The 21,346-nt window shown below is 39.9% G+C and overlaps 3 protein-coding genes across 5 annotated transcripts; all 3 read right to left on the reverse strand.

Annotated features, from left to right (window-relative positions):
• Nucleotides 1–998: 998 nt before the first annotated feature.
• Nucleotides 999–8,450, reverse strand: LOC122409521 (MFS-type transporter SLC18B1-like). Of its 3 annotated transcripts, none has more exons than XM_043417152.1 (9): nucleotides 8,255–8,450; nucleotides 7,494–7,649; nucleotides 5,100–5,195; nucleotides 4,606–4,896; nucleotides 4,370–4,490; nucleotides 3,989–4,212; nucleotides 3,499–3,674; nucleotides 3,072–3,240; nucleotides 999–2,023 (listed from the first exon to the last, which is right to left on the reverse strand). In XM_043417152.1, exons 2-9 carry the CDS (start codon nucleotides 7,602–7,604, stop codon nucleotides 1,712–1,714), a joined length of 1,500 nt encoding a protein of 499 aa, XP_043273087.1. In that variant the 5' UTR covers nucleotides 7,605–7,649; nucleotides 8,255–8,450; the 3' UTR covers nucleotides 999–1,711. The 3 variants fall into 3 exon arrangements, with proteins under 3 accessions (XP_043273087.1, XP_043273086.1, XP_043273088.1); XM_043417151.1 differs by having other exon boundaries at nucleotides 8,184–8,450; XM_043417153.1 differs by having other exon boundaries at nucleotides 8,171–8,450.
• An 808-nt stretch (nucleotides 8,451–9,258) lies between these two features.
• Nucleotides 9,259–15,181, reverse strand: LOC122410261 (protein takeout-like). The gene is made up of 4 exons (XM_043418403.1): nucleotides 14,713–15,181; nucleotides 11,061–11,153; nucleotides 10,713–10,994; nucleotides 9,259–10,109 (listed from the first exon to the last, which is right to left on the reverse strand). The coding sequence occupies exons 1-4, from the start codon at nucleotides 14,840–14,842 to the stop codon at nucleotides 9,805–9,807; spliced, it is 810 nt and encodes a 269-aa protein (XP_043274338.1). The 5' UTR covers nucleotides 14,843–15,181; the 3' UTR covers nucleotides 9,259–9,804.
• A 3,456-nt stretch (nucleotides 15,182–18,637) lies between these two features.
• Nucleotides 18,638–20,715, reverse strand: LOC122410263 (protein takeout-like). The gene is made up of 3 exons (XM_043418405.1): nucleotides 20,630–20,715; nucleotides 19,942–20,182; nucleotides 18,638–19,513 (listed from the first exon to the last, which is right to left on the reverse strand). Exons 1-3 carry the CDS (start codon nucleotides 20,703–20,705, stop codon nucleotides 19,072–19,074), a joined length of 759 nt encoding a protein of 252 aa, XP_043274340.1. The 5' UTR covers nucleotides 20,706–20,715; the 3' UTR covers nucleotides 18,638–19,071.
• Nucleotides 20,716–21,346: the final 631 nt, after the last annotated feature.

A 21,346-nucleotide genomic window follows, 5' to 3' on the forward strand; every position in this document is an offset into this window, starting at 1 on the left:
CAACTAAAGGTATTGCGTGTACGATATACACGTGTATTATGCATATATGTACAGGGAGATAGCTCGAGCGCAGCTTCCGGGCGGTTCCGATGCACATGAGTGAGCACACCATGTGGTTTATTGAGAGAATAGTTCACGCTCCTAGAAATGTATCGCTGGTATACACGGAGGTGTGTATCCAGTTCTGATTAACCGAGCTTGAAGAATATGAGCGATGAAAATAAAAAAGCGATACCGAAAATGGGATAAATAAATATTTGTTTAGATCCGACGGTGGGTAAAAACGATTGCGCATTCGCGGTCGTTTTTTCTTTTCAAAGGAAAAATCTACTCCAACGGGAAAAAAATTCAATCAGCGCGTCGATCGGTCTTCGACCAGCAAACAATCACAAGTAACAAACGTCAATCGTTCGGTTTTCACGTAATTTTACGACCGCTCCGTGTACCGATTGACGATAAATGATAATCAGCTCCGCCCGATTCGCTCGATTTTCCTATCGATCGAAAATCCAAATGAACGAACTCTCCCGTTATCAACCAACAATCTTATCTCAATCTCGTGGAAAAAGATTTTTCGCCTGCTATATACTCGCGGGAGGATCACGTAAATCGCTGCAACGAAAAAATTACAATTTTAAATTGGCGAGGGTGAGCTTTCCAGTAACCAGAATTCATTAGAGCACGTCTGTGTGTGAGTGCACTTTTCTTGCTTGCGAAGCGCGTCTTCGATAAGAACGCACAGGTATGTCATGATCGTGGGTATAAAAACCTGCGCGTATATATCGTGTCCCGAAAGTCGCGACTTACGTCATCGGCGATCCCTCGAAGGGAGACAACTCCTTCACACTTTTCTTTGAAATCTTTCCTTCAAAGTTTCATTCGTTCTCACCATCAGTGGGAGAAGTTAATTTATTCATCAGCATTACTAGTTGAGTGTATCACATACGATCCTTCGCGTATGAGCGGTTACGATTCAACACAAATTTATAACAATAACATTAAACGAGGAAACGAAACTATCTTTTAATAGATCCATTAAAAGTGCAATTTTGACCAACTGAGCCAGCGTATATGTACAAAAATTGTTCCACTTTTTCGATTATGGATTTATAATATTCAAACGGATAGGGCATCTGAAATTAAATCGATCAGGCTGTCACGATGTCCTTTGCATCGCACACCGTGTAATTACAAACAATAAGTGTGCAGAATAAAAAAGTGTTGAAAAACTAGAGAACAGACGAAGCTCGATAAAAATGAGAGAATCGCGCGTACTCGCAATCCTCCTTGAGCAGGTTTATTATGAATTTCTTTTTAAGAAATACGGATAAAAGAGAAAGAAAAGGAGGGTGGCAGCCCTGTTGATTTCGAAGTCAAACGCACAATGTCCATTCGTGCATGGTTGAGCGTATGAGCGGATACGTGACGATTGAGGGATACGTATAATTTAGGAATACACTAAATATATTATTCTTTGGGATGATAGCCGTGGAAAAATGTTCGAGAAAGAGAATCGATCGAAATAAAAATGAATCGTAATCCTTTTTCACGACTGTCAGGATGCTGCTAGACCGCGTAAACGATTCGTCGGTTCATGCGTCGTTTTTTATATTTCTTTTAACCATTGGGCGATCTTCCTCCTCGTACTGAGATTTATCATCCGTTGTGCTTGTATCGGTATCTAGAACCGATTGAAATGGTGTTTCCTTCATCAGGTCGTTCGTTCTAGAAATCTGTTGGCCTCGAGCGAACCGTAACTGTGAGTGTATCGCCCGCTGTACGAAGCTCGGGACCATGCGCCCGCTCGGTTCGAATAACTGTTGCAAGCTATCAGCGAATTCATGCCGTTCGGCCTGTCAATCGGTACGCCTTGACGACTGTGATGCTCGCGAAGCGATTGGCCCATGCTTCGCGATCTTCCGCTGTCGGTTAACGAAACTCTCAAATCTTCGCTCGCACCTATTTCCGTGTATGGCTTCGGTCCCCGGTCGCAACAGCTCAGGTATACCACGGCAGCGAGACCCTTCGATTCGCGGTGGCGAAAAATAAAAAACAAATTTTTATTGAAAAAATGTTGATTCAACTACGAAAATCTTCGTTAGTATTCTCATTTTGTACAAACTCAGTACTTTCCGTGGTCTTAAGGAGGGTGGCTACGTTCGTCAAATTGATAAGAAATTGATCAAATTTGGCGATAATGTTCTTCAACATCAAGTGCGAAGACACAATTTTTTTCAAAATTTTCTTCTGCTTAGTTATCGAGTAATTACACATTAAAGCAGATTTCTTATGCCCGGAATGTATACCTATATATATGGAAATGCTATGCTTATACACATGAACTTTAGTGATCAATAACTCGATAACTGTACAGAAGAAAAATCTTAAAAAATTTGTATTGTCAAATTTAACTCTAAAGAATATGTTCACCAAATTTTATTAAATTCTTATCATTTTGAAATTTTTAATGTATTTTACATGGTTTAGCATGGCAACATTGTATCGTCCCTAGCCACCCTCCTTAAAACTTTCACCTTTTTTTTCGAGGTCAATGACAACAATTTTTTTCTCTTAAGGTATTAGATCATGCCCCGTATAGGATCATATTTTATAGGTGTCTAAATTGAATCGATTTTCACTTCCTAATTAAAGATATTATCACTCTAAATTAATGTCAGAATTATGCATTCGAAATTGCGAGAATATTATAGTTTTTTATGTAAAAAATCGCATTAGAGAGCGCAAGGGGAAGACACAAGTATTAATAAAAAGACAGAAGGCTGTGACAGGAATGAGCTGAACCAAGAAGGAACAAAACGCTGAAATAAGCAAATGTGAGGATGTAAAAGTGCTCATTACCCCAATTTCGTTCAATTTTTAACGTTACATCTTCGTTATATACTTCATTGTTATTGATGAAGCGTTCATTCGTAATATGGAAAGATGAACGATTTTTTACTCACAGTCCCCTGTGTTTTTTCTTCATATTCAACAACGTTTATCTCAATAACCAATAAGACGAACCCTTCACAATTTGATATGACACGAATTGTAAATTTTGAAAATCTTACCACGAGAAAATGGAGGAGAACGATGAACATGGAGGCGTGACGGAAACCGATGCCCTCCATCAGCATCCCTGCTACACTCGGTCCGATGAAAGCACCCAGAGCAAAAGCACTTGTCCAGAGGCCACTGATCAGTCCATAGGTTTCGAGATTGTTTGGGAAACCGTACGATCTGAATGGATGTATGATCATTTTATCAGTCATAAAAGAAAGTCAATATATTTCAAAACTGATGAATTTCGTGACGAAAATTTAACGATTATGTTTGAAAAAATGAATAATTCGATGGATTCGTTTCGTTGGCTCAACAATAATTTGTTCGAGTACACGATATTTTCGTTGAGAAATAAAACGCCAAATTTTCCGAATCTCAGGTAAAGAAATAAAGTTGAACTCTCAAAGCGCCTGTGAAACGATAGCCACGACTTACATGGCTGTATTGAGAGCGTCGGTGAAACTGGCGACGAGCTGTGCAGCCATTCCTAATCCGTGAATCAACAGACCACATATCGTCAGCCATATTAAGGTGTTCGAAGGTATGAACGGTGCTGGTCCAACAAGAGAGAAACCGATCATCACCAAAATGCATCCAGCCACGGTGGCGATCTAATCGAATAACAATAACAAAATGTTGAAGCAGCCGTCGTCCACTAGTTATCGTACGTTTGATTATTTTTCTCTTTTGCTAGGTCAGCCAATCGATTGTTGATTAAAAGTCTCGAATGCAAAATTCAAGAAGAGATCATTGCGTTTCGGAAAGTATTCGTGGATAAATGGGGTCATGGCCAGGAGTTGCGACTTTACTTTCGGAATATTTTTCCACGATTTGACGCGCCATTGTACACGCGATTATTCGTCAATGACGTTTAAACGTGGAACCGAAATTTTGCGTGAAATTAATCACGAATAATCTGGCTAACCTTTGGCTTGATACGCTTGTCGCAGAACCATCCCCAGACGGGTGCAGTGACGGCGTAAGTGCCACCGTTTATAACAAACATGAGACCGAGAACGACTGGGCTCAGGTCGAATTGTCTGAGATGAGGCTCAAGAGTCGCTTGAAGAAAACCGATGCTCATAGACGTTGCAATGATCGACGCGGTCGCCAACATGACTCCGGGGATTTTCAGAACTCGCATGAAACCTGCAAAATCATTTCAACCGATTTTCATTACGAATTAACTAATTTTCACAATTTTTTCACATTATTTTGCGGAGGTGAAGTGAGATTGAAGCTTGTTCAATTTTCTTTGGTAGACAATTATTCCCTTGGAACGAACGTCACACGTTTTTCTACGTACCACCTGTATTGTGGGGGTCCATTTCATTGTTCTCGTGGATCGGGAGAACGAATGCGGTCATTACAGCAGCCAAGAAGAGGGCGGATCCGAGAACGGCAAACGGAGTAACATATCCGCCGATCTTTGTCAGTGAAAACACAATTATTGAAAAATAAAAAAAAAGAAAAAAAAAAAAAATTGTAAAATTTCGTTTTCTCAGTTCGATCTTTGCAACTTTTGTTGGTTCAATAACGCACCTGGTACAGGGCGCCTCCGACCGTAGGGCCAACGATGAGTCCAAGACCAAAAAATGTCTCGAGACTGGCAAAAGTGGTGGCAACATTGTCGGGAAACTCTTTGGCGATGATAGCAAAGCTGGCGGTAAGGAACGCTGCGTTTCCCAAAGCTTCGACTATTCTTATCACGAAGGAGAGTATTATGAAAGGATAGTGACCGTCAACCTTGTCGAGAAGACCGAAGAATATGGCGCATGTACCAGTGGTCAGAATGCCACCGTTGAAAAGGAGTTTTGGTCCGATCCTGTGCAACTTTGAACGTGGATATAATTGTGAGTTTTTTATTTATGAGAATCACACTATATCGATAACGAATGAAAACTCTGTAAACGCACGTAAAAAAGAAATGTTTGTACGCTGCTACTATTTATAAGTATCTCAAATTTTATTCAAAGAATTCTTCAGAAGAAGGTGATTAATGGGAATCAAAAAAATTATCAAGTTTTTATACATACGCGTTGGCCATAGATAGGACTAATAATGAAAACGACGAGTTCGAAGATGCCAAATACGAGACCATACTCCGATGGCGAAGCTCCCTTTTTTTCAGCCTGTAATCGCATTAGAACGTTGTACGAGGGAGAAAACGTATGAACGAAGACAAGTGATAAGAACGCGTGTATTAATGTGAGAAAAGATTGAATGAAGTAAATCAAATGGACTCAGAAAAATATGGGGCGTTCGGAGTGAAACGGTTCAACAGAATTCTTTTGATTCGCATTCAATTAAATTATCGTGTGAGATCGTTCGGACTTTCCACCATTCACCGTAAACAAGTTACACAAATTTTGAAATTTTAAACTTTTGAACTTGGACGTTGATCGGGACGTCACGATTTTCCTTAAAAATCAAACGAAACACCGAAGCGGATCATGGGCCTGGAAGGCCTCGTACGTCCTGGCATGAAATTCCTCATTCATTTCGGCGCAGAAAGCGTTATAAAAATAAATTTTAATATTCTGTGGAGTACGACGCAATTCGCGACTGAATGCTACGCAGTAGTTCACTCTTTTTTTAAATCAGATTTCTGTTCGTATAAATTATCCCCTCGCCTATCGTTTCTCCATACATCAAAAATCGAATCGCGAGTGAGCCTAAGACCGATAACCGGAGCTTGAAAGTGTGACTCAATCTTCTGCCGCGTTTATCATCGATCGTGTGCCTTCCCGTCCAAATACTCCATGTTGAGTTCTATTGAGTCACGATGACAATCCTTTTGTTTCCCTGTTATCGTCCAACTATTTACAATAGTGTTGATTTGAGTTTCGTTTGCTCATTTTTTACTGTTGAACAATGTTTACTCCTATTTTATCTTGATAAAAAAAAACGTACTCGATGAATAGATTTTTATCATCATTGCTCTATACACAACCGTTCGAAATGAGCGTTCGAACAGAAACGTCAATGACAGCGCCGATCCTTGGTAGCCAACGTTACGGATGCACTCGTTCTAATTGTAATGAAATAAAGTATTTTCACTCAAATTATTTAAAACAAAATACTGAGATCAAAATGTCTCAAGAATCTATTTAATAGTTCGACCATTTTTTTGTCTTGTCAAAAAATTTATCTGAGAATGTGAATATTTGTTTGTAAACATTGCTGCGAGGCAAACGATTTTTTTGTTTTCAACAATTTTTTTATTATTTTTTATGGTAAGAGGCAACAGGCCATTCAGTGAATTCTATTTTGACGAATTTATGATACAGTTAGAATACGCTGTAAAAACATTCAAATCGCACCTTTCACGCTTGATTTAGAGACTGGCGATTACAAATCCGCACTTTAATCTGCTCCAAGTCTAATATGTAAAGTGACCTTTGACTCGTCGTAAATGGTGCCGCTTCAAACATTCCCGAAATAAGATTAACGCACGAAGGAAGAGGATGGCGCCTCGTGACATTGTCGTGCACGCGAATGATCGGACACGCTCATGACGTACAACACGACTAATTGAACGATCAGAAGGGAAAAGATCGAGAAGAAAGCCTCGATGCACGATGGCTTATGATGACACAATTCAGTAAATTGAAGGAATCCAGATACACGCAAATTCGGACATGATTCTACGGGTTCGGCGTTCAATCTTTCGTCCTCGAAAGGTGAAAACGATTTCCACAAACGAACAGAAATGAGACAACTATTTGAGGTATTGACTGAAGGAGCTTTCTTTGGATGGAGTTTAAAAAGTTTTCGTTCTTCGAATTTTGCCTTCTTTCCACTAGACAATCGCGGTATCCTTCCAAAAGATTGAATGATCATTTTGGCAACTCACTTTTTCTTGGAATAAGCAGGGATTCAATCCGAAATCACATTATTACAGTTTGTTTACGACCCATGACAAAATTTTTCGATCCGATGATTTTTTTTTAAATACAGAAAAAACAGTTATCGCTGAAAACTTAGCTGATGAAATTCTCGTTGAAATTTCGCCATAACTGAACAAATTTGGAATTATATTTGTTGGTTATAACATCAACAAAATTGACATCTCTTGAAATCAGATCGACAAAATATAACTGATCGAAAGAACCTATTCTGAATGTGCCTGAATATAAGTATTTTCTCCAACAAATTTTCTTCCCCAAATGGAGAATGTAAAATACATCGAAAAAATATTATTCTTATCAACATGTCAATTCAATTTTGTCCGAACAATGTCCAAATGTATTTTTATGGAGTGCGATGCACGGTGCATTCACGTGATATCGATAAACATAAATATTTATATTCGTACATAAAAAATTGGCATCACCACGAAGCAAAAGTTTCATGAAAACTTTCAAGCTGAAAACTTGGGGAACTTGAAAAAAAAAAGTAATTTGTGCATTTCCAAGATCAGATCTTACCTCTTGTGGATAAAAAGGGGCCTGTAGCGAGACACAAACAGCGTTTGCAAAGTCAGCAATACTTATGACGATCAGGGTGAGCCACTGACGTCTTGTGAACTGGCCCATCATGTTACCGAGGTTATTGAGATCGTCTACGAACCTCGTCGCTTCTTCCTATCCGTAATATGATCAACAATTCGTTATTCATCGATAAACTTTTTCATATGAAAATAGTATCATGCTGTTTAAAGAAAAAATAAAAAAGGCACAGTCGAATCTTCGAATGATTCGGAGCGACCGCTCCGCTTCTCCTGAGCGTTGTGCGCTGTACGAAATTTTTTTAAGGAGTTTGAAAACAAGAATTTTCCAATTACGACTACAATCTCGAAGAAAGTTGGCTCATAGATGATGAGCGAACATTTTCATCGTTCACAACACCAATTTCGTAATGAAAGTAAACTCCGAAGATTGGGCACATTCGAAAGAACAATTTTAGCAGTGAAAAGTGTTGTTGCAAGAATCGAGCACCCTCGAGCACGTCACCGCGTCAATTTCGATAGCGGAATGTTCGCGATATACTCAAAAATACGTTTCCAATCTCTCAATTTGAAATTGCCCGAATGCCCTGAGAAATTGTTCACAAAAAATGAGCATCCCATTCACTGTTTCTTAACCGGTAACGATATATTATCCACCTCGTTGAAATACCTAACAAAGTTTAACTTCGGATGATCGAAGACGACGAAGCTCGACAAGAAATAGTGAGAAGTATCGCGTACTTGAAACCGGATGAGCGCGTTCGTTCCTTTCGTGAGAAAATTCGCGACGTTACGAGAGCAGATTTTCTGTCGGAGCTCGTTGCTCGAGCCACCTCCGACGAATCTTACGAAATGGAGGGGACGGAAATTCGGGAACCGAAAATCCGGTGCGAAGAGGCTGTCGAAGAATCCGACGTACGACTGATCGAGGGACTGTCACCAAAGCGTAAAATACGGGAGAACATGCGTAAGATCGAGAGCAAATCTCTGTTTTTCCGTTTATGAGCTGCTTTTGTTAATGTGATTGTATACACGAGCAGCCACGCTCGATTCCCTGTATACCCACACATTTTTGTTTACGTTATATTTGTCTTACTCGACGCCTGAGAGTTGTGCTCTCGAACGCGCAACGCCCGGGTCGAGGGTCGAACCGATATGCCCCGAGACGGTATTAATTTATTATCGGAAACACGCTCTCCTATGTGCTCTTCGTGCCACGATAAGACCGAGATGACACAGAGACTAGAAATTTGTGAGACCCTTTCTCCCGCCTCCTTTTTTCCCTCACTTTCCACAAATCCATCAAATAAATAGTAATTAACGGGATCGAACTTTCCAGCCCGAAATCGATGAGGCCGGCGACCTTTTCGTTGGATCGCTGCCCGGTGCCATTATTCCCCATTTGACAGCGCGTTACATTGTTTTTCATTCTTATTTCTTCAAACTGCGAGGAAACTCTCAACACAAATTCATCAACGTTTACGGTACTGTAGATTGAAATCACGATTTCAAATAAACCAGTTTACATTGATGGTACAAATGAACGTTGAAATAACGAGGATCGTCATGAACCGACGATCGATCAATGAAAAACCGCATTTCCAAAATTTGCCTTTTCGTAACGCAACGATTGTTTGTTCTGGCATTAAATGCTTTTTATGTGGGAGAATCAACGCGAAGCTTGTCGATTCACGAGTAAAAATCGATGCAGGATTCTTCTTTGGAGAAAAGACATTTGAGGAGAATAAAGTTCGATGATTTTATTGAAATTTATTTATATAGAAAACTAAATCGCTCGTCGAGTCTACAGATAGAGTCCCTCATGGTTGTAAAGTACAGATCTATGAATATCATCGGAATAAAGGTAGATGATCGTAAATGTATCACATCGTACGTGAATGCTGTTGTGGTATATAAACGCTAAAATTATTCATTTGAAATGATTACATCGTGTCATTAATACAATTAGAATTCTACTGTTTAAAATAACACATGAAATGAGTAAACAGCGTCGTGTTCAGGGGTGGAATGGTGTACTAAAATGCATAATAAAAATGGTGATAAGAGTCAAAACACTCGAATGATTCGTATTGGAAAAAAGTTATGTGAAATAGTCGTTAGTACAACGAGTTATTCGAAAGGAGCAACAAATTGGCGGAGTTTCAAATGATTAAGTGAAATATACAAAAGTTTAAAGCTCAAATAAATCGTGTTTTTCCAATCGAATGATGTCGAATTTTTTTTAACCAAATTGTATCGCGCGATGCATGACGATGAAGTTTGTTTGCTCTCTACGTGTCGAGTAGCCAAACCTTGAGGGGCACTTTGGTAAAAGCGGTGTTGAGGAAAGACATGAAATGTTTCGCGATACTGGAGCTCGCTGCTGGTCTCATTTCTTCGATTATTTCCTTGGCGTTTTGATTGAGGAACTGGTTCATGGCCTGACCGATTACGTTTTTACCATTGAGCTCGTCGGCTACGCGAAATCTTGCTCTTCCCAGACTGAAATCGACGAGGAGCCGGCCGATTCTCATGTAACGAACGCCGTCCCGAATCTCCTCGATTCCTTGGACCCTAGCAATTGCCTGCACGTCTCCTGTGTCAACGGAGTAATTTCACAGTTAACACAAACTCAAAAATACGATAATGAGCATCGAGACCTTTCGAAATTTGTGTTCGTAACGATCGACGATCGTAGAAGAGGAAAATGATAATTGGAGCAGGAATGACTCGACATATGCGAGTCGAGTGATTAATAAAAATCGGAAAAAATCTGTTTAAGGTATTCCTTACACGAACCTGGGTATTCTACAAACAACTGATTTTAAATAACAGTAAAGTAAAAGTGCATGCGAATGGATTGGTGAAATTTCAAGTCAGATTATCGAACATTTGATGAAGAATTAAAACTTGAAAAAAAAGCTTATGGAGCGACGATAAAAATAAAGGGTCACCGAATGTTTAAAAGACATATTAACGATAGAAGTTGGAAAAATGGCAGAAGCAGAAGCTTTTCCTATGTAACCGCGACTCCTCAGAGGTTAGGAATCAGTCCAAATTTCGGCCCCATTTAGCGCCAGCAAAAAATAGCCTCACGCGAAAGGAATGCCTTAAGGTACAATTTCGATTGGAAAACAAAAACGAAATTCGATTCAAAAGTGATTTTCCTGTGACCGATCGGCAAGTAAAATTCCCTCACCGAACAGAGCCCAGAATTCCCCTCGGCTCTGGATCGGAAAAAGTAGAACATTTCCAGCGACCTCGTAACGACCTTGGAGCTCGATCTTGGGTATGTTGAGATGCAGATCGAGTCTGAGAGACGCGACATCGGCGCGGACTTTGGTAACCGTATAATTCCCCGGCCCGAAGGCCGTTATGTTTGAGAAGAAAGCTCTAACTCTGACTGCACCCTTGCCGTTTTCCATTCCGAGCTCTGGGATCGTCAGCGGTTCGATCGGCGGAAGTTCCAGCTCTGGAATACCTACGGAAGCGAGAAATAATTAGGAGACTGTAATTAGGAGACATGAAACGTCGAGCTTGGAATTACCCTGCACTAAGTAGGGCCTCAGATGGTTGAACGCCTTCTGGATGCATCCTTCGATCGCGGGATCGCTACGACTGCAAGGCAATATGTACTCCGCTGCGAAAACAATTCGTACAATGTTAAAACCGCACACTTTTCGTCTCGATCGAGCCATTCCTTCCCAGTGAAATTTGTTTTCAGGACGTCCCTGGCTCCGCGCGCACGCTCATGATAATCAACCGCGAGCCTCATTAAGATAATGCTATAATGCCTATTTATTTTATTTTCTTCACACGAAAACAGGTTTCACGTTCATCACGCGAGAGTATCCGCTCAAAGCTTTTCCTACTTCCGTGCAATTTACGCAACTGAGGCTTTCTCTTCTGCGGAGCGAAGAAAAAGACGCTAAATGTAAGGGAATTCCCTAGATTTTTACCACCAATTTTCCTTATTTTACCTCCATCAATTGTCTTCTGCGCCTACCTCCATTTTTTCATATTCAAATCTCCGAGATTTTTCGGTCCATGCTCAAGTGCGTCGCTCGATTATTACCCTAACGGGCGTTCCCCAAGCACGCGATTAACGACGAAAGTGTATTCAAGGTTACGCGTGATCAGAATTTTCGAACGAACTTATCGTCGTACGGAGTAACGCCAATTCGTATTATTTCTCGCGACCAAAGCACTGCGCAGTTGCGATTCGTTTTTATTTTTTCCCGAGGCTAGTTAACGGACGAGATCGTGATCCGAATGTCACGGTGTCTGGAGACAGACCATCCTCTGGTATCGTTCAAATAGCAAATTTTAAAACTTCCGGTTCGAAAGACCGAGCTCACTCAAAGACGCCAAAATAAATGTCCAGTCGCGTGAGCTCATTCGGCAATTCCTGCTCGAAGATTCGCTCGAATTCATGTTAATTTGGAGACCGAATAACGATGCATTTTTTGTACGATACACGAATTCGATTAACGAGAGTTTCCAAATCCACGGAATTGGAGACACAAAAAACTCAAATTCCAGTTTAAAATAAATCTTTTCCGCGAGGTCGAACGTTTTTAAATGCTCAACGAAGAAATACGGGATGGAAAATAAATGCGAAATCTGACGTATTTATTGTGTATTGCTTTGAATTCGCATAAAACTTTGTGGAAATGCACATTAGAGATTCACTGTTTGTACCGACGTAACGTGCTCTCCAGCACACTCGTAAATACGAGCTTGGCAGTGGGCACAATAAAATTATCGTCCGAAACAAAGTCCTTCCATTTATTGCAAACTCCAACCAAAAAAGTATGCGAGTGAGAGTGAAAAGAAAAGAAAGAAAGAAAAGGTTTGTTGTATCACTGACTTGCAGGTACCAAGATTATTGAAAATCGGAATATTATTTGATAAAACGAATCTGCCCTTGACGAAAAATGGAAGCAAAATATTTTTCGCATTCTCCGAGCCAGCCGAAGGACTCATTAGATATGCAGTGTCCGTAGAAACGTAATGTAATCTTTAGTGGAGTCATAAAGACAGAGTTGAAGCGATTATGGTAAAATGAGTTTGTGAAACGAAGTCTTTTCATTTCTCGCAAACATTCGTTATAAAATATTACAGAAAAAATCGTTAGAAACGAGTGAAAAATAAATGCTGCTCCGTCACACCGAGTGCCACTCTGAAGAAATTTAAATAAATTATATGGCTACAAGTAAAGAATAAATAAACAGTTTGAAAAAGACGATGCGCACAAAGAAATCTTTTTAAATACTTCAGGAGACTATTTTCTACGAACAAATGAACCGAAGATTATCCAAAGCTCAAATAATGCAATAATTAATAAAATAAAGAGAAGAGGAATGAAAATTTGACTGAAATAACATTTGTACGGATGAAAAATTTGAGTACATTATTCGAAAAGATGGTCTCTCGTTTTTCGTAATTAAGCGAGTTACAGAAAGAAAAAGAGCAGAATGAAAAGACAAATGAGTAAGCATAAAAATATTGTTTTAATTGTACGTTAGTCCGGTAACGACGGAAGACAACGGTGCACTGAAATTTTGTGGATAATTTGAGTCCGAAATGAAAAGTGCTTGGAAGATTCATTAGAGGAAAATAAAGGAGAATGGTTGGTCACGAAGCTGAAAACGATTAACGCGCGCGCTTTCTCTGCCAGCTGAGAGTCTCTCCCCGTCAAGTGGAAAAGCCGGGAATCCACACCGGCAGCATCGCCAGTAGGTAAAACCCCCCTTCGGACGATTGCTTCGGTATACACGCTCGAGTTTATACATAGAATCTTTGAGGCTCAAGTCCACGCCGACTTTCTCCAAGCTATGCCTGCTCCGTGTCCGTAAAACCATAGTCACTTTTTCATTACGCAATCTCTGACATAACCTTCGCCACGCTACGGCTACAGACTCGTGTATACGTTACGCCACCTTTGCCATTATAGTCCTATGTATTATATATCAGATGAGTTAATACATATATGAGGATTTATTTTTGATTATTGTCCCCAACTCGCGTTCGGTATTTTATCATCTCTGGCTAAGTAAACGATAAAGATTCTTAAGGTACCTCGTTACTGGAACAGCGTTAATTTACGTTGCAGCATAACGAGAACTTTTCTCGGGTTTCTGAACTTCCTACATATTCTAATTTTTTCAGTTGTTTATTCATTATTGTGACTAATTTCGAAGCCAAAGGCTCTTGAAATTCGGTACGTGTTCGTATGAATTTTCATTGAGTAATGCGATTGACTGAGTGATTTTAAAAAAAACATTTTTCCGTTGGGCCATTGAGCGAAGTTCCATCTATGAAAATCCACGATTTCATGACTGTGATAACGAGATTAGATTCCTCGAGAAGGCTACAGTTCAATGAATTCCCATTGCATCCGTAGAAATACATTGGTGAGGACAGAGCCTTAACTCAACAATGGTTCGTGGATATTACTGGCTATTAGATAACTCAATGTTGCATCAACAACGAGGAAATGTGTGCTCATGTAACCGCAGTACGGTGTACACAGAATTGAAATCACAATTAAATACAATTTTGGCAAGTCACGCTATGTTTGTTTGAGAAATTTGAGAAATATTGGCTCCGCGTCATCCGAAACTTTCCTTATTCGGAAACACTCCTGATTTCGAATTCCTGCGCTCGCATTATATAAAGAGACACGTCACTGGAGATCTAACCGACCAATCCGATTGGTCGGATTTCTCGGTAGCTGCGCTCGCTGAATTTGCGAGTCGCTACAAAAATACGGTTAAAAAGCATCATTAATGATGAGTAATTAAATTTTTTTTCGGAAATTACTACACTCGCGAGTCGATTCACTTCCCCATTTATAAAATTGGAGGAGCGTCGATGCGATCGTTATTCCATTATGGATATTCGAAAGAGAATCGAATGGTGCGAAAGATTTAGTGAAAAAAATGACATTTCGTAGGATTAGGTCACGAAGGTCACGCGAGTATGAAATAATCGTGAAGATCGTCGAAACGATTGATCATTTCCGGAGTATTGACACGTGGAAAACACGTCATAATACTCCTCGAGCTTTTCACTAGTTGCACTGCATTTCTGCGACTTATGAAACAGCTTACGTACGTAAAAAAAAAGAAACGAAAAATGAACATGTTATTTATAATTTCCGTCGTATTCTTTCTCTTTTGTGCTGTGACTCTTACGCGTTACAAAATCCGGTTCTCGAGCGCCCGCATTTGCCGATTGAGACTCCGTCGACACATCCTGACAGTTCGACGTTCCGATTGTTGCGAGAAGGAGCACGAAACTGAAAACTCGTGCTCCGGGAATCATTTTCTTGCAATGGAATTTCTTTTCTGTCTTTACCACTTTGAGTAGGCAAACTGCTCGTAGGAAAAAGGAGGACGAAATTTGTGATCAGAACCGTCGCGTCCCGCTTCGTGGGTTCGGAGAGAATCTCGCGAACTCGAATAGTAGCACGAAATTAACAATTGAGTTGAGAATTCTTCGCTTCACAGTACGATTTTTCAATACATTATATTCTCGTTAACAATCAAAACTTTTTGCTTCTTCAATCACTGAATGACACACTTTTTATAAGGCATAAACAATGCTCTCGCTGATTCCTTAATAAATGAGATAGAACTGCTATGGTTTGGGATTTAAACTGAAGACGGTTCCCTTCATATTCTGTCTTATATGCGGGGCTCCCCCTACTCTACAGAATCTCACTCCTTTGAAAAGTCGCGCGGTTACAACTCGGCCGATCCATACCTGTACGCGCCTTTTCTCTCCTTCTGCCTCGCTTCTGTCATGCCATGCCTTTGTGTATCATGCACGATAACACAAGAATGCTCTCTCGCCCCTCAGGAGAGAGCAAAAAATGTTCAGGGGGCAGCAAGGGGGCTGCCTGGAAGTCGGCTACGTCATCGATTCTCCGGTTTACTAATGAGATGAAAAAAAGAACAAAACCACATTTTTATGTTGCGGTTGCGCGGATCCGGCAGGATTTTTCGAATGACCTACTTTTGGCTTCTTCTTATATATTATAATAGCAAACTCATGTTTGACCGTTTGAATATCGACTTTGACGAGGAATATAAAACTTTTGACGATTAAAAAAAAAAAAATTCGATAAAAATGTAGAAATTAGGTAAAATTAGAATGGGATGAAAGACAAACATTGTTTGTATTCAAGATAAAAAATATGGCAGTGAAAGACTTAAGTTTGAAATGCAGAAATTTATTTCTCGCGAGTTTATTACTTTTGTGTGTTCTCCTTCGCATGTTCATGAAAGTTAAAACCTGAAACTTGTCGTTCTCATTGTTCATATTGACGTTATTATGAAAAACGCTCAATTCGATATGAATTTAGTCGATAGGAAATCTTGTTTGATGCCACAAAGTCAGAAAATTGTTGAAGCAGGTTTTCTCTGTTTGTACTCAACTCTTCATCGCGTTGTGCGATTCTCTTTACTTTTGTCTCAGCCAATTGATGGGATTTTCATTATCAAATTCGCACTATTCGAGCGATTTCTAACGCATGGAAATTTCGAAAAAAATGTTAATTTCCTTCATTCGTGATTCTTATAACCACCCCATCAACTCCGTCATTTTGGCATGAATTTCAAACAATTTTTTATTCCAACGTAGCGAAGAAGCGCGTAGTTAATACAAAAAAGTAAATTTTCAAAATTCCTGGCAAATTCTCTACGAATGTACTTTGAACGAGTTCTTGGATCGCAAAACACTGCGAATACAATGATCACTGTGACTGTATAATCACGCGATAATAATCAAAAATGAAGGGAACGAGCAGCTTCATCTACTTTTGGATGAGAAAATGCACATGAAGGAGCACAAATACCATCGCCAAGATAGTATTCATGCAGCTTCCTCCGCAGATTCTTCGGGTAAAATAATTCGGAAAATCTTTTCACCAGAGTTAAATTAGAAGGAAAGCAAATCATGAGAATATTTTTCCCTAGTGCTGCCGTACTCGTTTTTACGTCAGTTTACAATGTGAGTCCTTTTGCTCATATGTAATTTTCAGGTTCTTTAAGAATATGAGGACAACAGATGACTCACTAACGACGAAGAACAAGTGCGATTCACGATGTGAATATTCATCGTCATTATTGTTGCGGCGCATGCTATTGCGGGTTTTTACATTGCCGTCACAACGAAAAAGCGCCTCCCTTTTCTCCTTCTACACTCGCACTTCCGCATGTTATTGTCAAACCTCCTGAAAGTGTTGGCTACAATGACTTGGGTTTAATACTTTACTGAAACCAATTCCATTGAAGGCCAAAGGAAAACTGCGGAAAACCCCCTAAATGCTCATAATTTCACTGAACTCCGGTTCATCAGGATCATTAGAGGCTCTAGAAAATTGTCGACCGTCCAGCCCTCGATGGGCCAGCTCGTTCACGAAAAAAGTCGATTGTTTACGGAGTAAAATATTGCGCTTGATATTCAATTTCGTTGCTAGCTTGTGACTCAATTTTTTCAGATTCGTCAACAACGTTTGCTTACGGTGTTTCTATGGCAAAAATAAGATTGTTTCGTCTTATTATTATACCTGTAATTTTGCAACGTCTCTTTTTTCGATTTGCATGCAAACGGTCATCTCCTTCTCTCTCGACCTTTTTCTTTGCATGTCTTTTCTAGCGAGCTTGCATGTGTGAAAATTTCAAACGTGGTTCTCGAGTGTGTACGTTCGGTATGATTGTGTTACGGGTGCATAAGAGCACGAGGAGAGAAAAACGTTGCGATCGCGAGACGCGGGAAAACGTGACTGACAATTGTTCAACTTTACGTGGATTGCAACAGAGTTGAAGAGAAAGAGCGAGAGAAAAGATGCAAAAAAATGTGAGCGTGTTACCGTCACTCATAGTGGTTTTAGATGATTGGATTATTTTTTTCTCCTTCTTCTTCTTCTTCGTTCATTTCGCCGAGCGCCTTTTCCAGACAAGAATACACCTTACCGGGATTTAAGATTTACGTTCTACAGCATACTTGAAAGACGTAATTCGAACGTATCGAAAAAGCGAAGGGTTTGCGTGAGTGGCAACGTACTTAAAGGCTCGAGCCTCGATACTGGGCCATTCTTATAGTACGTCAAGGTTTTATTGACACATTCACTTCGGGTTTATCGCAGTCTATTGCCATTTTGTAGTAACCACTTTCGAAACAAAATGTGAAACAAGTGAGCGATTCCGTGAGTTAACAGTTTTGACACTATGATTAGAGACATTCATGCGATTCGTGGAAGAAACGTTTTTTTCTGGCTACGCTACTGTTCCTGGGCAATTTACCAACTTCTAATGGCCATTGTCTTGCTCAATTGGACATAAAAAAACTCTTGATTTACCCTGGTTCAGTTGACTTCTGGCCTCCTCAATTCCATTTTCTCTCAAGTTCGAACGATCTCCGAGAAAGATTAATGCGTCCCGATGAAAAAAATTTTAATGAACCACAGTGAAAAACTGGGAAAAAGAATTTTGTTCGTTCGCAAAAAAATCAGTCGTCTGGAGGATAAAATTGAAGCAAATAACGCTCACTTTTCGAAGACCAAGTTGAATCTCGATCGACGATTATTTCCCGCTTGATTTATCGCGTTTTATATCTCGGTGTAAATAGAAAAAAAAACAACTGGACTCTGAAATGTCAACGGGATATTAAAAAAAAAAAACAATTCGAACAGCGCCTGGTCAATGGCAAACTGCATGACGATCTGTCGGACCGAGAAACATGCCGCAGGCGCGTAGACCGAGCAGCGTCATATCTTAACGATTAAATCTGACTCAGTATCTGCGACGCCATCTTTCATCAATAATCGTTATCACAGTGCTCATATTTACCATGCACTGATACTCCGGAAGAACGAGTTTTTGTTTTTCTTGACAAATGAGAAAGGATCTGGAGCATTGAAAGATACTTCGATATTTGAGGGCTCGTGTTTATACGGAAATGATTGCATGAGAAAATCACTTTTAAAGAAAGGAAGAAAAGCTCGAGTGTGAGGCTGATAAAACCTTGATTCGCTACTTTTTAGAAACTGCTCGGTCTCGTGAGTGGTTCATTCGGACGCTTGATGTAAAAAGTGGGAATTAAAGGAAGGATGAATTATTTACATGTTTTTATTCATGAGCTACGCCACCGTTGTCGAATTGGCATCGTTTTCGGAAGCGTTTATTAGTCGATTTTTATGCTTACTTACTTTTCCTTATACACTTTTATTCGAAGGAGAATTACTCAAAAACTTTTTGGCAATCTCAATCGAACTCCTTCTTCTGTCAAGATGAATTAATTTTTTTGTTATTTTGACTTTTTATTTATTCATCCTTCCAGAGTGTCAATAACCATTGCGTCGATAGTTTTGTAACAGACACTTTTCAAAAACCGATGAAAAGCTGACTTTTAAAAAAGTACAAAAATTTGAAAATGTGGAATAAATATAGCGAAACTGCCTAAATCGGTTTACTGTTCGAGGTCGTTAGAAAATATTCTACATTTCCTCAAAAATGTTTCACGCGAAGCTCTATGAATAAAAAAACGTCTTAAGGGGGCAGTAAAACGTCGATGGGATATTTGGCGTAAATGTTATTGGAGAACTCCTTGAACAGGTTGGAAACGGTGTCTTCGAGGGCTGGTTTCATCTCGGCTGCGACAGTTTTCCAATTGTCATTGAGAAAAAGATTCATAGCATGGGCAAGAGTCTCTTCGCCATTGAATAAGTTGTCCAGGTGAATGCTCGCGTGGCCAACATCGAAGTCGACGTAAAATTCAGCCACCCTGAAGTGCGTTCTATTCGTTTGAGAATTTTGATAACGTTCCCCTTGGACCGTCACTATGACATCGATGTCCGAATAATTTCCACGGGCTTGGCCGCGTCCGATCACTGGCAGCATGAGGATTCGCCCTCTCAAGCTGTAGTCCGAGTCCATTTGGAGTCGAGGGATGTACAGTTTCAATCGTATTCTGTCCTTGTCCATGTCGATTCTAGGAAAATTCAATTCAGTGAAAAAGAACAACAAAAAAAGATTTTTTTCTGCAGCATCATATTCAAGGGAATCTCGTTTTTACTTGAGAATAATGAAAAATGATGGAACTGTCAAAAGTTGTGAATAATGAATAACGAAACGTCAATCATAAAGAGCAAAATGACTGAAATTATTGAAACGACCAAAGAACTTTGAATTTCTCGTGCCACTGTCGGTACCAAAATTCCTCAAGATCGCTGCTACGAACCGTCAATAACAATGAATTTCCGTGTCATTAAAATATTCGCATTATTCATTACAAGAGAAAAACTGGATCGCGCAGTGTGTTATTTTCGCACGTAATTCTTTTGACCTTGTTCTCGATTCGAGGTGTATCCGATCTCATTCAAATGTGAATTACGATGTGTCATTTAGCACGTTACTTACTTGACACTTTTGAGAACGAAATCAGTTCCTCCCAGAACCCGTATGTTTTTATAAACCGAATTTATCGAGACGGGACCAGCGGCTTGGCTAATTTCGATCTGCGGTATGCGGAGAGGTTCGCACGGTGGTATGTTGAGAGCTTCTATACCCGATTTAAGGTGAGGCCTCAGCGCCTCGACGCTCCGTTTCACGCATTCGTTCAGTTGAGAATCCTTTTGATGGCACAACTTCAGGAAAGGTGCTGAAGACGAGTTCGTATGAGTTTTATGTTTATTTAATGCTAACTCTATACATGGCCGATCTACGCGTAAACACACTAAGACAAAACTCTTTTGATTGTCGGTACGACAGATTGGGTATAGCAAGTCTCAAAATAGACTGCAATCACCTAGTTTTTTTAAACGCAAGGATTCTGAGTCATTCGTACCGAAGTAACTCCCCGATCGAGATACTCCATCGACAAGAATTCGATATTATGCTGGAAGAGCAAAGCAAAGATCGAACAAGCCAAAGATATTTAGCTACACATTCCTGAACGTGCATTCCGCAACGATGCGCAAACGTTTTTTTTTTTTTTTTTTTTACTTTTTTTTAATTGCAATTCGAGTGCGCTTCTCACGTAGAAAACGTTCAATAGAACTTCGCACTCTGATTGAATCATAGGAAAAATAACTTGACAGTAACTCACGAATGTCGAACTCGTCCTGTGCACTGACACTAACATAGCCCAGAATGAGAAAGGATGACACGACTCGGAGCTTCATTGTCACTGTTCCGCTGCTCCAAATGAAATGTTATAGCAGTTACGAGAACAAGTTATAGCAGCCGGTGTAAAAATTTTCGCTGATTTCGGCAATCCCGGTCACAACGAAAATCTGCTGACTGAAATTTGTTCCAGTTACTCAACTGCGATGTAGGACGGTCACTGTTTTTCGATACACAAAAGAAGCGCATTCGAAGAATTTCATTTTCTCGGAACATTTCGTGCAATCGAATTGAATAGTTTCGATGGAAATGATTAATACCACGAAAGGATCGCTCCACGAAGTTTCTGTACTACCGACACGAACAACTAAGCACAAAATGAAATTTTAGGAAATTTACATAGAAATTTTCCAAGGTGATCTTTTGAGAGGCTCGCCAATTCGTGGTTTTCAACTTCCAACAATAACAAATTTGAATTCCATGCAAAAATGGATTTATAAATTCCATTAAGGACTGCTGCTGCATCAATTAAAGTGCGGTTTGAAGAATTTTGAAAAACCACACGTTCCTGCACATCATCAGACGAACGCTACATTCCGGTCCTAATAATCGACCTTGGGAGCGAATCCAAGATCAGTGGAGGACCTTGCCCTCCATTAAACAGCATGGACGTGCTGATAAAATGCTGTAAAAGAAAAAA

Source organism: Venturia canescens, chromosome 4 (assembly GCF_019457755.1).
Source record: "Venturia canescens isolate UGA chromosome 4, ASM1945775v1, whole genome shotgun sequence".
In the NCBI taxonomy this organism is placed as follows: domain Eukaryota; kingdom Metazoa; phylum Arthropoda; class Insecta; order Hymenoptera; family Ichneumonidae; genus Venturia; species Venturia canescens.

Bases quoted from the DNA above. Each gene is read 5' to 3' on its own strand.
- LOC122409521 (XM_043417152.1), bottom strand. From the start codon at position 7,604: ATGATGGGCCAGTTCACAAGACGTCAGTGGCTCACCCTGATCGTCATA. The intron at 4,213-4,369 runs GTACGTAGAAAA...ATGATTTTGCAG, and splicing joins GGACCCCCACAATACAGGTG to GTTTCATGCGAGTTCTGAAA. The intron at 2,024-3,071 runs GTAAGATTTTCA...CGCGAATCGAAG, and splicing joins TTCTCCTCCATTTTCTCGTG to GGTCTCGCTGCCGTGGTATA.
- LOC122410261 (XM_043418403.1), bottom strand. From the start codon at position 14,842: ATGATTCCCGGAGCACGAGTTTTCAGTTTCGTGCTCCTTCTCGCAACA. The intron at 11,154-14,712 runs GTAAGAGTCACA...TTGTTTTCGCAG, and splicing joins AGAACCGGATTTTGTAACGC to CGGAGTACATATTGCCTTGC. The intron at 10,995-11,060 runs GTAATTCCAAGC...TCGCTTCCGTAG, and splicing joins GAGGCCCTACTTAGTGCAGG to GTATTCCAGAGCTGGAACTT.
- LOC122410263 (XM_043418405.1), bottom strand. From the start codon at position 20,705: ATGAAGCTCCGAGTCGTGTCATCCTTTCTCATTCTGGGCTATGTTAGT. The intron at 20,183-20,629 runs GTGAGTTACTGT...ACTCGTCTTCAG, and splicing joins ACAGGACGAGTTCGACATTC to CACCTTTCCTGAAGTTGTGC. The intron at 19,514-19,941 runs GTAAGTAACGTG...GAATTTTCCTAG, and splicing joins TTCGTTCTCAAAAGTGTCAA to AATCGACATGGACAAGGACA.